Raw genomic sequence first — 16,110 nt, forward strand, 5'->3', positions numbered from 1 at the left:
TCAAGGGACCTGCCCAAGAGATCCAGTTCCTGGGAGTAAAGTGGCAAGATGGACGACGTCAGATTCCCACCGAGGTCATCAATAAGATCACTGCGATGTCTCCACCGACCAGCAAGAAGGAAACACAAGCTTTCCTAGGCGCCATAGGTTTCTGGAGGATGCACATTCCCGAGTACAGCCAGATCGTGAGCCCTCTCTACCTGGTTACCCGCAAGAAGAATGATTTCCACTGGGGCCCTGAACAGCAGCAAGCCTTTGCCCAGATCAAGCAGGAAATCGCTCATGCGGTAGCCCTTGGCCCAGTCAGGACAGGACCAGAGGTGAAGAACGTGCTCTACTCTGCAGCCGGGAACAATGGTCTGTCCTGGAGCCTCTGGCAGAAGGTGCCTGGTGAGACTCGTGGCCGACCACTGGGATTCTGGAGCCGAAGCTACAGAGGGTCTGAAGCTAACTACACTCCCACAGAGAAGGAAATCTTGGCAGCCTATGAAGGAGTCCAAGCTGCCTCAGAGGTAATTGGCACTGAAGCACAGTTGCTTCTGGCACCCCGACTACCGGTGCTGGGTTGGATGTTCAAGGGAAAGGTTCCTTCCACGCATCATGCCACCGACACCACATGGAGCAAGTGGATCGCCCTCATCACACAGCGTGCCCGTATTGGAAACCCGAATCGCCCTGGGATTCTAGAAATTATAACAAACTGGCCTGAAGGTGAGACTTTTGGATTATCCTCTGAAGAAGAGGAAGAGCAAGTGACTCGTGCTGAGGAAGCCCCACCATATAATGAGCTACCGGAGACTGAAAGACGTTATGCCCTCTTCACTGATGGTTCCTGCCGAATTGTAGGCGCTAACCGGAAGTGGAAAGCTGCAGTATGGAGCCCCACACGACGAGTTGCACAAGCTACCGAGGGACAAGGTGGATCGAGTCAGGTTGCAGAGCTTAAAGCCGTCCAGCTGGCTTTGGATATCGCTGAACGAGAGAAGTGGCCGAGGCTCTATCTCTACACCGACTCATGGATGGTAGCTAATGCTCTGTGGGGATGGCTGGATCGCTGGAGAAAAGCCAACTGGCAGCGCAGAGGGAAACCCATCTGGGCCGCTGAGATTTGGCAGGACATCGCCGCCCGAGTAGAGAAGCTGACCGTGAAGGTTCGACACGTGGATGCGCACGTACCCAAGAGTCGGGCTAATGAAGAGCATCGCAACAACGAGCAGGTGGACCGAGCTGCCAAGGTGAAAGTATCACAGGTGGATCTGGACTGGCAGCACAAGGGAGAATTATTCCTAGCTCGTTGGGCCCATGATGCCTCTGGTCATCAGGGGAGAGATGCAACATACCGATGGGCCCGTGACCGAGGGGTGGACCTTTCCATGGACAGCATCTCACAGGTCATCCACAGTTGTGAGACCTGTGCTGCAATCAAACAGGCCAAGCGGGTGAAGCCTCTGTGGTATGGTGGACGATGGTCAAAGTACAGGTATGGTGAAGCCTGGCAAGTTGACTACATCACCCTTCCCCAAACCCGCCAAGGCAAGCACTACGTGTTGACCATGGTTGAAGCAACCACTGGATGGCTGGAGACCTACCCTGTGCCTCATGCTACAGCCCGGAACACCATCCTGGGCCTGGAAAAGCAAGTCCTGTGGAGACATGGCACCCCTGACAGGATCGAGTCAGACAACGGGACTCATTTTAAGAACAGCCTCATCAACACCTGGGCCAGAGAACACGGTATCGAATGGATATATCATATTCCTTATCATGCACCAGCTGCTGGAAAAGTTGAACGCTGCAATGGACTACTTAAAACTACCCTAAAGGCACTTGGTGGGGGGACCTTCAAAAATTGGGAAGTGAACTTAGCAAAGGCCACCTGGATAGTCAATACCCGAGGGTCCATCAATCGAGCTGGTCCTGCCGAGTCTGAACCCTTGCACACAGTGGATGGAGATAGAGTCCCTGCGGTACACCTGAGAGGTATTTTAGGAAAAGACTGTTTGGATTAATCCCACCTCAGGCAAAGACAAACCCATCCGTGGGATTGTCTTTGCTCAAGGACCTGGTTGCACTTGGTGGGTAATGCAGAAAGATGGGGAAACCCGTTGTGTACCACAAGGAGACCTAATCTTAGGTGAGAACGGTGTGTAGGTTTCACTGTGTATATATATATATATATATATATATGTATGTGTGTTTTAGAGTTTAAGAAGGTATTGATTTGGGATAATGTAGATGGTAATAGAATAAGGGGTGGATAATGTCCTGGGTTGCAGTGTATTCTATTACCATCCCCATCAGCTGTTGAAATCAGGTGGGGCAGTGTTTCCTTGCCTCCTCCCCCCAGACTATCTTTCTGTTAATTGCCCATCATTGTCCTGCTGCCTGACTCAGAGATAACTCCCTCCGGACTATCTTCTGTTAATGAGCCTAATCAACACTTTGCCTCATGACTCGTTACCCCATTGTGAGATGCTCCACCCAGAGGGAGGAACCAAGCATCCCATCGTGGATATAAGCTGAGGCTGAACACCAGAGAGACGGGCTTCCCACTGGATTTCCAGAGGACAGGAGCTACACAGCCACCACTGGACTTCCAGAGGAAGAGCAGACTGTTTCACTACAGGATCACTGCTTCAGAGGACTGCAGCCACCATTCTACCAGACTGCTACCACCACCCTGCCTAACAGGGTGTCAGGTTGTACCTTGACTCTGTCAGTTTGATAGTGTTTTCTTTTACCTTTTTTTTCTCCTTTTCTTTAATTTCCATTAAATTGTTATTCTGACTTGGTGCCTCCCACTGGTTTGTTTTCAAACTAGCACATCTGCACAACAGATCAGTATACCTGTGGATTACCTGACCACGATCCTAGTGAATGAAGCCAGCATCTCAACCCTACATGGCAAAGACATGGATCCTTACATGGGCCATGGATACGAATATAGATATATTTAAGAAAGAAAATGTATTTTCACTATAAAGTTTGTACAGGTTGCTTTTCCAATGAAAACGAATCACTGCTGAATGAGGCTCCCAACTGGGAGTCAGCGTGCAATCGAAACAGCAGAGCAGTCTGGAAGTGGGTGGTGTGGTGCAATGGTCAATCCAGTTGGGGAGCTTGTTCCATCATTGTTTCTCATTGTTTTGGGCTTGGGAAACACCGGCTGCAGGCAGAGTCTGCCATCTTTTCTTTGTCTCAGGAGGTCATGTGGCACTGGGTAAGGAGAGTGCCCATCATCTTGTCTTTGTCTCAGGAATAACTGTGTATCACTGCCAAGCCACAGGAACATCCACCATCTTGTCTTTGCCTCGGGAATAACCAAGTGTCACTAATGAGTCACAAGAACGTCCCCCTGCCATCTTGTCTTTGCCTCGGGAATAACCACTGTCATTGCTGAGTCACAGGAACATCCCCCTGCCATCTTGTCTTTGCCTCGGGAATAACCACTGTCATTGCTGAGTCACAGGAACATCCCTCTGCCATCTTATCTTTGTCTCGGTGGCCATGCAGAGCTAAGTCAAGATGGTGAACACCTTTTGCGTGCAAAGCACCTTCTCTTTTTGTATACTTTTGTTTTCAATATTGCTGCTGTCACTGTGTGTTTCTTACTCCATTGCTATTTGCTTTCAGTAAATTGTTATCTCAACCCAGGCTGTCCTTTGTCCCTCCCTCACCAGAGGGGAACAGAGAAAGTTTAATTCCCAGCTAGTGTTAAACCACCACAATAACTCAAACATTTAAACATGACAAACACTTCCCATTCACCCTCACAGAAACTGCATATGAAAAGCATCTATTCTGGCGTGAGGATGCACATTTTCCAGAAAATGCCTTCAAATGCCTATTGTAGATATGCAAAGACTGTGTCTATATATCTGCTTTGCTGACATTAGAAAGAACATTTTAAAAATCTTTTCATTTCCCGAATGACAGTCATTGAGTGTCCTAACTCATTTAATCTCCAGCAGCAAGAACTTCTTCAAAGAATTACATGATTTGCTGGATATGGCCCATTGTTGTTTCAGCATTTATGTATTGCCAAGCAAACCATAATACAGATTTTACAGTGGTTGTTAAACAATTGGCTACTCAGTAGAAACTCACGTAAGGGGTATAATTTTAATATTTCTATGTTTATTAGCATTTTACTTAGTGTTTCTGTTCATGAACTGAGGCCCTATGCTGCTAGACACTATCCAGACACAAAGCTACTAATCACTTAAGAGAATCCATAGTCTGAATGATTTAATTATGAATACACATAAATGATTACTATAGATGCACTTCTGGGAAAATAAATTTAAAATTAGCACAATTTAAATAATTTGTTATACTTTTCAATAGTTCACATCATTTTTTTTTTTGCATGAACAGGCAAGTTTTCTTGATTTCTACACTGTAATTAATCTATGTTGTCCTCGGTTTACTAATTTTGCGTAATCAATAATGCTGTTGCCTCACAATTTCATATGATTGTTTCCATTTTCAGCAGGATCAAGAAAAGAATACTCTCGTGACTTAGCAATGAGTATTTTCAAGCAGAAGAATCTAGAGGTAATTAAGAAAAATGAAGATCTGATGTAGTCCTTTTACTACCAGGCAGCTTCTAACCAGAAACATTCTATAGCTATTAGCACCTAGTTGCTAGTACTGTGGTTATAGGAAGAAAATAAGGCTGTTGTGAAATCTTAATTGGAAAAGAATTGAAAATAACTGTGCTTGAATACATAACCTTGGTAGCGAGTGCTTAGTTGCCATGGAGATTGGCAAAGACTTGCAATATAGATATCTAATCTTCACAAAAATGCAAAAGGGTACTGGTATACAAAAATACCTTCCCTGTAATTTGGAGCAATTTCATAGACTGTCCATCATAAATTGGCATTTCAAAAAGTCAGGGCTGTGACTGATATGAGACATAGTGATTTAATCTAATTTGTGAAAAACAAGGAATTGTCACATGCAGCAATGAACAGAGAGCAATTCTAACAAGGCAAAGGCATAGCTGACAGGGACTCCCACTCACCTTCAGAAAAATGTTTCATTGAGATTCAGCTCCAAACAGCACTCCAGAGGAAGCTACACTTTTGTAATGTAACTTAAAACCTCTGTAGATACCTCGTGAGTTTCTTTTGCCTGGATATGTTTGACACTCAAACCCAAGAGAGAAAAACAGACCTTTCTTTTGGGCAGCACCCCCATCATAAAAATCACAATGGCAGGCTTGATTCAGCTGTCCCAGGAGAGTGTCAGTCCCAGCTGGAGCAACTGATAGCAGCAGAAAGTACTTTGAGGGATGAAGGTACCTCAGAGGATGAGCCTCTTTTGATGTGAAGTATTTGCCATCCAATTTCAAGTGAAATTGGGGAGATTGAGTCCATGGAGGTAACTCAGTGAAACATCTCTAACTGGTTGGATTCCCTCTAATTAAATAATAATAGACATTGTAATGAACAACATGATGCAAGCCAAAGAGAGACACAGACAATCTGATTCTGGTTTGCTCTCCTTTTACACTGCTGTAAAACTGGACTGACACAGTTGCCAGCCAGGCCCCCAGAGTAAACTACACCTAAAAATCCTCATTGTGGTTTGTGTGTTGTGCCATAAAGGACAGGTCTGGCTTAGACATATACCTCTGCTGCAGGTTTATGATCTGGATTTAGATCAGCCTCAGATGCTGAGATCTGGGGTTTCAGTCTGGGCTCTGTAAGCTGTGGTGTTGAGAGCTCTTTAGGCTGTAACTAGTCAGACAGCAAAATCCATCCAAGAGCTCTGAGACCATGGCTTAAATCTTACCAAGATTAGTATTAACTAAAGCTGTCTCTTGTTGTACGGCCCTTCAGCTGCCAAAGTAAAACTGTTTTTTGGCTCACATCACAGGCAGTAAACCAGGGTAGTCATTCCTCCTTTGAACATTACATAGTTCAAAGAGTTAGTAGTGAAGCATGCCAAAAAATAACTGAAATAATATCAGCATGTCATTATTTAATGGCGTTAACCAATATAACACTGAATCTAGTCAATAAGTACAGAAAACACTGTTTCATTTCTCTTTCTTTGAGACTGTACCCTTAAATTAGAGCTGCCAGCTGTCTTTCAACGTGTGAATATGAACACTAGAAAAAAAATTATTCTGTGTCTCAGTTAAAAAGTTTTCTAGTGCATCTTTCCACCATGTCCTGGGTGAAAACTACAATAGTTTTTGTTACAAGAGGCAAGACACCACCCACATACCTTTCCCCTGGGAAGAGAAGTATATCATAGAATCAGTTAGGCTGGAAAAGACCTCTGAGATCAAGTCCAATCTTCGACTGATCATCACCTTCTCGACGAGATCAGAGCACTAGGTGGCATGTCGTCTTTCTTTCAGGTACAATGACTCCACACCTCCCTGGGCATTTCATTCCAATGTTTAATTGCCCCTTCTGTGAAGAAATTCCTCCTAATGTCCATCCTGAAGTTTCCCTGGGGCAGCTTGACAGTAGATACACCTCAGATCCTTTTTAAGATGTGTGATGAGAAGCCCTTCCTGGGCTGCTGGGGCAATTGGCTCTCAGTTCTCCAGACTTCAAATGTAACACCTGGGGCTTCAAATGCAACATTTTTTCACAGTGGCCTTACAGCCCGGGTGCTGACAGGTATGGTGGTGTTCGCAGAATGTGTCAGATGCAACAGTCTCCACCTTCTTTCCTCCCAGAAGTTTCCTTTCAATACTTGCCACAGAATCACAGGGTATTCTGAGTTGGAAGGACCCACAAGGATCATTGAGTCCAACTCCCAGCCCTGCACAGGACACCCTAATGGTCACACCATTTGCCTGAGAGCATTGTCCAAATGCTGCTTCAACTGTCAGGCTTGGTGCTGTGACTTCCCTGGGGAGCCTGTTCCAGTGCCCGACCACCTTCTGGGTGAAGAATCGTTTCCTCATATTCAGCCTAAACCTCCCCTGACACAACTTCAGGCTATTCCCTTGGGTCCTGTCACTGGTCACCAGAGAAAAAAGATCAGTGCCTGCCCCTCCTCCTCCCCTTGTGAGGGACCTGTAGACTGCTATGAGGTCTTCCCTCAGTCTCCTCTTCTGCAGGCTGAACAAACCAAGTGACCTCAGCTGCTCTTCACACGGCTTCTCCTCCAGACCCATTGCTGTCTTTGCTGTCCACCTCTGGAGGACAGTTTTTAATAGTTTGTATCTTTGTTATATTGTGGTGCCCAAAAGTGCACGCAATATTTAAAGTGAAGCCACACCAGTGCAGAGTCGGCTCCATTTTTATGAGTGACCATTGGGTCACTTTTGTTCTGGAAGAGCTGAAAGCCCCAACTCTTGACTCATTTATCATTTTGCAAGCCCGATGACCCCATAGCTCCGGCAGGTGGGCTGAGAGGGGGCCTGGCCGAGGAGGGAAGCCGCCTCTCCTGCTCGCCAGGCCGGCGTGGATTCCCTCCCCCTCCCCAGCCCAGCAGCCGGACAGACGGCCGGACAGACGGCCGGACAGGCGGACCGACAGAGAAGGGCGGGGGCCCGGAGAGCTCGCTGCCCCGCCGCCCCCGCCACATGCCGTGACAGGGGCGCCGGTAGGGGGTGCTGCCGCCCGCTCGGCCTGAGGGCGCCGCGGAGCCGGGCCGGGGCGGGGGGCGCGGGAGGCGCCCCAGCAGCGCGGACGCCGGCACCCACCGGCGCTGCGCTCCGCGCCGCTGCCCCCGCTGCCCCCGCTCACCCAGCCAGCCCCAGCTAGCCCCTCCCGCACCTGCCCCCCTCCACCTTTGCCGCCCGCCGACTCCTGAGGGCTTGAACCACCTCCCGAAGGAGGCTGGTAGCGTCCCTGGCTCTGAGGAACGGGGGGTGTTCCCCACGCAGTGCGGGGAAAAGCGCTCTCCCGACCCGGAGCGGGGAGTTCGATAGGAAAGATGCGGGGTCTAGAGGAGGAGAGATGCCGGGTTTGGAGGAGGAGAGGTTCGGAGGGGCGCGGCGGCGGGGAAGGAGGCAGGTTTTCCCCCAGAAGTGAAATAGGGTGTTTTACTTACAACGGGTGTCGTACCTCAGGCAGGTCCCGGCGCAGCGCGATCCGCTCGCTGAGCACCTCGTTAAAGCCGTGGGTGTCCAGGCCGAGCGGCCGCTCCCCCGCAGCAGCTCCTTGCCCATCCTGCAGGGGAAGGGACAGCGGCTGGGACTCGGGGTCCCCCTCTGCCTTCCTCTCCGGCCGCCTGCTCTGCTGCTTCACCATGCGATAGCCCTTCCTGGCCTTGCTGTGGTTCCTTTTGCCGGTGGGCGACACGACGGCCATGATCAGCTCATCCTCCCGCAGGGAGATGAAAGGCGATAGACCATCCAAAGGGTAGTACTGCTGGCTCTCCTCCTGGGCTTCCAGCATCTCTTGGGTCTCCACAAAGTCCATCTGATACCCTTCCCGGGGGTTGAACTCCACAGGCTGGAAAGTCCCTTCCTTGCTCTGGTTGCTGGGTGGTGGATTCAGCGTTGTAACCATCAGTAGCAAAAACCCCAGCATCAGAAACAACAAGAGAAACTGCAGCTTACGTGATCCATATCTGCACTTCTTCCTCAAGAACATACTGTTGGTGACAAAATGATACAGATGGTCATGTTAAATATCACTTGGATCTTCCTCAGATTCCAGTCCTCGGGTTGCACAAAAGCCCTGGTTTTCACTATCTGCCAAGAGGATTTTTTTGCTCCCCTCACATTTCACTGATGGCATTTCATGCTTTCCTCTCTATTTACAGAAAAAAAAAAAAAACACTACAACATTCCTATTAATATTGTACTTACTGTAGTAAAACGTAGCATGGATCCAGTGAGATAAAGTAGATCCTTTATTATACGGAGTCCCAGCTTAGTTAGGAAAGTACATGCTTTGCTGATTAAAAGAGTAACTAAATCTTTGGGGCTTTTTTTCCCCTTTTAAAATTCTAAGTCAAAAGAAATCCCGTTTCTCATAGTTCCTTTCTAGAGTAGATCCTGCTTCTTCAAAGTTTCCAACTGCTGCCTGGATTGAAGCACTGTATCTCTGAAAGCAGATCTGACAGCTCTCCCCCGTTCAGAGGCTTCAAGTTAACTGTGATCAACAGATGAGAAGTAGTCGGTCCCTGACTTTGTTTCACACATAACTACGGCACTCAGTCAGGAAGCAGTTTGCCAGACATAATACAGAGCAATGTGTGCGTCTTTCTCTTGGTCCTAATGCCCTCACTGTGCTTGTCCTATCAAATCAAAACTTTGCAAAAGCTGTAAGAGGTGAAATACAAGAAGCAAAACATTGTATTAGAAGAGAAATCAAGGCACACCACAGATTACTGTACTTCAGAATAGCTGTATTAAGCTGAGAATGTGCAGAGCGAGAATCAAGAATTTTATAAACTGAATAAAAGATGGAGAGCACATGTTTTATTTAAGGTTAGATTTATTCATATGATAATGTGTTAGCTGGAGTATATTTCATATCCAATAAATATTTACAGCTGTAGGGATTTTAACACTGACATAAGGGTGGCAAATTATCACCTGGCAGGCTGAAGTTGTCTCCTCATCCATAAATTTGGTATTGCAGGGCAAGCAGCACTTCAAGTTTTCATTAGTCCAGAAATAACATGTGTAAAAGCCTGGGCTGGAACAACAGCCACTGACACTGAGAGAAAACAACAACTTCTGTGATTAAAAGGGGAGCTCAGTCTCTGAGGTCTGTTTGCTAATACTGCTGGCATGGGTACTACTGAGCATGGACTGTGGCATTTTTTGCTGTGAGATGAATGCTTGTCCAATGGGAGAAGGGGTGAGACAGTCCACGTGCTGCAGCATCACACGCCTCTTGGTCTGGCAGAGTTCAGGGATGGATGCAACTCAGGTGTTACCAACCCTTTTGATGCTGGGGGCATGGGATGTGGTGTTTCTCCTGTCTTGCAATATTTGATGAGCAGAAAGCTCCTGCTCCAGGAGGCATGTGATTACTGGAGAATTTCCACATTCACAGATTTTAAAAAACCCTACATTTTTAGACATTATAGCTAAAAGAAAAGCCTGAAGACAGGAATGCAGTGTACTCTAAGGAAAGATGGTATACAGCACCTTAAGAGTGCTGGAGGCGCACAGTGTCTCACTTCTGTGTGCACTCCCCTAAGCAGCTTATACAGAATGCCTTGAGGGAGTGTGACTGTTCTGCTGTGTCTTGGCACCTTCCCTACATCAGCTGTTCTTTAAAATATACAGAGCTGCTTTAATCATGTCTTGGGCAGAAGAAAGATTGAGCCAATATTTTGATACTTCACCATTGTATGTGTCTCCCTTTTTTTAGCTTAAATTCACACAAAAGTAACATCCCAGCTCACCTTCAGACCTGAGAATATTACTTTTTATCCTGCTTTTCATAGGGAAAAAGAGGTATTGGTGGCTTCAATTCAATGGGGAAGCAGCATACATTTGCATTTAAAAAATCTGAGATCGAAAGCACTCATTTAAATAACATCGTTTCAGCCATAGAAAGACAAAATGAAGTGGAAATTAAGAGACCTGTCTGAGATGCTCTCCAAAAAGCTGGCATAGCGACTTGCAAAAGGTTCAATTCCACAAAGTCCCATTATCTGGCACACAGAATAAAATTAAATTAAAAGGAGAAACTTAAGAGTGTCTGGAATAAATAGGAGAAAGCATTACTTTCTTCTTTCCTTTTTTAACTTTCCTGGGCTACCCAAGTATTTTGATTTAATTTAATTAATATTTTTTCCCTGCCTAAAATATTTTAAGAAGATGCTGTAACAAGTCTGATCAAGATAATTCTAGCCTGCAGTAGTAATCGCTGTATAAATTCTGTCCTGGTTTGTTCTGTATTGCTGAGCGAATCCACCAGGGTCACTCATGCAGCTGAATTTCAGCTACAGATGAAAAGAGACCAAATTAACAGATTTACAGCAATCTTGGACACTTTTGGGACAGAGCTGATAGCTAACATTATCACTGGAACATATGAATATGCAATCCAGCCTTTTAATATATCCTGACCACTTTAACAAAGAAGAAATGAACAACTACAGAAGATGTTTGTTCAGTCTAGTCAATTAAAAGTGCAAGTATAAAATTCTGGGTGACACACTTCCATCAGCCTCTGTTCCCTCTTCTGCACAACAAGCCTTCCTGAACCATTTCCCATCAGTCTGTTTTTCAATCTCGTCTCTTAAAATTGTTGTTTTCCACTGTTATCATACAAAGGAGATATTGCCTTTCCAATGGATGAACCCCCCTTTATTGTCTGAGAGGACATGTCTTGTTTCTTTCAATGCATTTGAAGAACAGCGTCACTTTGTTATGACCTCCCCACATGGAAGCCAAGAAGACAACACCCACTGTATTTTTCTTTCTACTTCTGGTTACTCAAAGACATGCTACAAATTAGGCCCTTCACTGGGACACAGAAGGGGTTGCTCCTCCTGCCTAGCTGTGGAGGATTCCCTCCTCCTAGGGTGCTTTCCTGTGCATCCTTTGATGGAAGAGGAAGGAGCACTGTGTGGCCCAGGCTCTACTGTCAGACCCAGAGCCATTGCTTTTTTCCTGAGGTCCAGTCTTTTAAGTGTGCTTCACGCAGGTAGCCCAGAAAGAGGCTGCCCACAAAAGGTATTGCTGTCCTTGGACTGCTGTTCTACAGCAGACCCTAGAGCTCCTCAGTCAGTGGGAAAGGAACCTGTTACAGGTTGTGCCAAATACTCCAGCAATTGCTCACAAAAAGGGCCAATTTGCAGTGTCAGTACTGGCCAGTGCCAATACTATGTTGACTTTCCTGCTGGTCAACCCATGCAAGAGCTGAAAGGCTTGTGTTCCTACCAGGCCTGCTCAGGTAGAGCCAGTGGTATAACACCCAGCATATAAATACCTTAAGCAAATGCAAATTATTGACTCCTCCATTCCTTAAGAAAATACTCACCATCCTTCACAATTGTGCTCATTAATTGCCACGAGCTAAAACATAGAATCAAATCTAGGTCTTATTAATTCAAAAGGTATTAGGAAACACAGTTGCATTTTGCAGAGTAACAAAGCTTTCAGTCACTGTTCTGTAGCTTACTTACCCTTTCCTCCCTACCTCATTTTGGCTTGCATTTTTGTCCAAACCATTCCACATCACATACTTGTTGAATATTACGTGACATGTTATGTTATCCGTACATGAAGAAACACCACATACTTTCAGTGTGCAGAGCCCGTGTCTAACTGCCAGAAAAATAACAAAGCAAGAACAAAACCAAGGCTGGATGGAAGAAAGAGCGTGTGGACAGGTCGTTACTTACTCTTTAATAAACATCTTGGATTGATTTACACTCCTGTGCCAAAAGCAGATGTGCCACTTCCATTTAAAGACTCAACACATAGCAGCACTCATGGTTTCATAGCTGCATGTATTGTATGCCACAGCTCTTTCTGCTTGTAACAATGGCTTTATTTGCACAGATGTGAAGAAAGTGCATAAAATGAAACTGTTTACATGGTGCACAGGATTTGTGGTGTTTTTGTAACCAAGTAACTTTCTCCATTCTTCCAGAATATAATAAAAAATATGTATTTTTAGATCAGAAGAAGATATAATTTATTTGCAGGTATTGCAGGCGGTTTGTGTGCTTGGCATTGTAGCAAATATTGCTCATTCAATGACATTTTCTAATAGCAAGTTAATAATAAAGTGAACAAGATTCTGTGGAACTTGCTTTTGAAGGCTATAAAAGCTTGATAAAATCTGTTGATCACTGGCAGGGATTTTGGCACTTGCATTGTGATTTATAAGATGTTTGCCAACCTGTCAGTGAAGGAAATGAGTCTGAAATTCCATTTTTGCAAGATTTCTACTCATAAATCATGTCCCATGTAAAATGGAGCATGGAAGCCATGGACCTTTGCACTGCTTTGCAAAAGCAGTTCTGTGAGCATAAAGGTCAGCCGCACTGGATGGAAAGTAGAGAGAATATATATCACAGGAGGGACAGCTTCTGGATTTACTGCACCACAGCCTCTGGCTAACTCCAAAATGGTAGTTCTCAGGATGTTAAGGGCAGTACTGTGTACTCCATGCCTAAAACCTAGCCTCTAACACAGCCTTAGACAGCTACCCCCTATCTGTGAGGGATGAGAACTGTTGATCATCATTAACCCACCTAGAAAAGATACATCTGAAGTGCTGTGGGCAATACAGAGGCCATCACTACCTCCCGCCTCTTAATCAACCACCATTAATATCCTCAAGTTGGAGAGGGTTCTGGATACCTTCAATCCCTGGTACCCCAACCTAAGGTAATCTGAATCCAGTTTTGAACTGGTTGTGACTACTTTAGTGTCAACATCCTTCACTAGAACATCATCCTGCATTGACCATAAAATCTAACCCACCATTAGGGATAGTTGGACTAAATAGTTTGCTCTAAATTGCCGTAGCTTTGCAGGTGGAAATGGCAATAAGGTGGTTTACTCTTTCAGAGTGGCTGACCTGGCCTCCTTGGCATTAAAAATGAAACAAATGACATAAGGGAAATGATCCTTCATGTAATATTAACACCAGTGGTGTTATGTCAAAGATAAATTCAGCCCTATGGATGGAAGGTCACAAAAAGGAGTTCTCCATGATGGGTTCCCCATGGGATCTCTGCCTGTAGAGTTTCATTTATGGTTGGAAATTTACTTCCATAGAATAGGCCATGAAACCATTTGCAAACAGAAATCTCAAAATCTAAGTGATACTAAAGGTACCCACAGCAAAGCCTTTTTTCCCCATCAAGGACTCTTTAGCTGGTGGGCAGCTTTAACTTCACATCTACCCTGTTTCTTCCTGCACATACAGATGGTACATAAATGGCATGTGTCTCTCAGAGGCTCTAAATACAGACAACATTTAAAAACCATAATATTCATATGGAGAGCCTGTACCCATAGTAAGTATTTTTAGTTAAAATGGTGTCTAGTGAAGAGAAAAAGCTTTAAATGGGTCTGGCATCTCTTCACACATTTAAGCACTTAGTGACATGCGGTTACACACAGATTTCTCCTGTTTCAAGGCAATGGTCATCCACATCACCAAAGCTGGAAATTATCTTTTTTTATTCCTCCTAAACAGTTACATATCTGTGTGTAGCTGGTATAAGAAATAGCTGCTCTTTAGTTACCGGCAGAGTATTAGAGGTTGGATTCATCGGGGAAGTTGGCACAGAGTATCGTGAAGAGAAGACAACATTTAATGAGAGTGTGAAGAGTGAATGATTTCACTCTTGCTGGGGGGGTTTCAGAGCTGAGTAAAGCACGAGTTAAGTCACTGCAGGTGTGCAGCTTAATGCCCTGCAGTTGGGTAGCAAATATACATGAACTGAGAGCAGAGAGAGCATGTTTGGGAATGTTATTACAGTGGAGGAGCTGAAGTAAATGGATGGATGTGTGAGGTAAGGCTACAGTGGATATTTTTTTTTTTGTGCTTTCATTTTTAATATGAGGAAAGCACAGAGCAAATGTGTAAAAAAGTAAGCTATGTGAAAGTAAGCTGTGTTAATATCACAGGTGTGTGAGTGGGACCTATGACTTCTCTCTATATCTCCCAAACAAGACTTACATTCTTTAACTGTTTTGGAGAGGAAAGTGGAAAATACTCATTTTTGCAAGCCTGTTTCCTTTATTATCTCTTTTTGTTTCTAAAATACCAATTTTAAAAATACATTACATTCACAAGAGTTAACACTGAAGTTATGATGAGGTTCAACTGTGTGTATGTAAAAGTTTACTCTCAAGAGTAAAGGCCTAGACTCCTTCTACTCCCACTCCCTGCCCTGTTGAAGTGCAGTTCACGGTGGGATGGATATTCTATAGAATATGAAACATTATATGCTGATGTAGATCTTGAAAATGTTTGTTCAGGAATCTAAAACAAACCCTGTGCTTTTTGTTACATTTGTTTAGGATCATCAGTATTCACATAGAATAAATAAAAATTAAATGTAATTAGTATTAAAAATGAAGCTGGGCTTCATGCCTAACATGTTCTAAATAAACTAGTTTTAGCCCAGAGATGGGCATGCGCACTGTCACTGATATCTGTGGGAGATGTGTGTGGGCTATGTATTTAAAAGCAGCATTGAATTTAGGGCAAAAGACAGAAAGGAAACACCTGTGTATGTATGTGTATAAAACTTCAGTCTGCATATATACTGTGCATGTGTGTGTACATATGGCAACATAAATATATAAAATAAAATCAACCTGGTCTACTCTCACACGCATGCATACATTTCCATGTGGATTATTGTACCATCCTGTCCTATGTACTCTGGTTGGTTTGTAGCAGGGTTACTAAAGAAAGAGTAAACCAGCTGCCGAAGATACTTCTTTTCTTGCCTTTTTTTTTTTTTAACTGCAATAGATAAAACCTCCTATTTTCATTCCTTTAGCGATACAGAACTGAATTCTGTACAGTTGAATTAAGTATATGACTTTAGTATGTTAATATGCTTTTAAAACTTGCTACCCATGTATGTTTCTGGTTAACAGTGACACTCTGGGAAGCTGCTCAGTAATGCCTGGAACTTAGAGAACCCTGTTTCCATTTTGTGACCATCACTGTGGATCTAGGTTTGTTTTGAATCAGCTATTTTCTTGGCCTTAAAATAGGATACCCAACTACCTCAATTAAGGAAATCTGCTAAGGGACATGAGACTCCTTTGTTTACTGTCTCATGAAAATATCTTCACATTGGCAAGCCATTAAAAAGAGTAACACGGTGGAAAGAAGCAGGAAGACTGCTGAGATATGTGTTAATTTACTGCAGTTCCTATGCAAGTCTGTGTTTCTAAAGGAACTGCTCTGGTAGAAAGGAAAGGATTGTTCTTTCCAAACATAGCCTTGGCAGGAGATGAGGCACAGAGCTACAAGGGACACTATACTACAAGAAAAGTCTCCTGCCTTTAGTTATCAAGAGTTTTCTGTGTGATTTTCTGAGCTTTTTTTCTGAACAGAGACTTAGGCAAGAACAGGGATTTTGGAAACCAAGTTATAAGAACTAGGATTGTCACAGCAACAGGTTAAATCTCTAAAACTGACTTCTTAGCAGCCTAGAAAAGAGGCAGAGGTGATGGAA

General features: G+C 44.4%; 1 protein-coding gene across 2 annotated transcripts in view; it reads right to left on the bottom strand.

Moving 5' to 3' along the window:
- Nucleotides 1–9,697, bottom strand: part of GALNT15 (polypeptide N-acetylgalactosaminyltransferase 15) — a 37,572-nt gene extending 27,875 nt beyond the window's left edge. The window contains exons 1-2 of one of the 2 annotated variants that reach the window (XM_032108551.1): nt 9,524–9,697; nt 8,029–8,574 (exon numbers count right to left, since the gene is read on the bottom strand). In XM_032108551.1, coding sequence (XP_031964442.1) covers nt 8,029–8,574; nt 9,524–9,549 — 572 coding nt within the window. In that variant the 5' untranslated portion in view covers nt 9,550–9,697. Of the gene's footprint in view, nt 1–8,028; nt 8,575–8,791; nt 9,163–9,523 lie in introns of those variants that run through there. The other variant, XM_032108562.1, reaches the window with a different exon arrangement.
- Between the last annotated feature and the right edge of the window lie 6,413 nt (nt 9,698–16,110).

This window comes from Corvus moneduloides, chromosome 1 (genome assembly GCF_009650955.1).
Source record: "Corvus moneduloides isolate bCorMon1 chromosome 1, bCorMon1.pri, whole genome shotgun sequence".
Classification (NCBI taxonomy): Eukaryota; Metazoa; Chordata; class Aves; order Passeriformes; family Corvidae; genus Corvus; species Corvus moneduloides.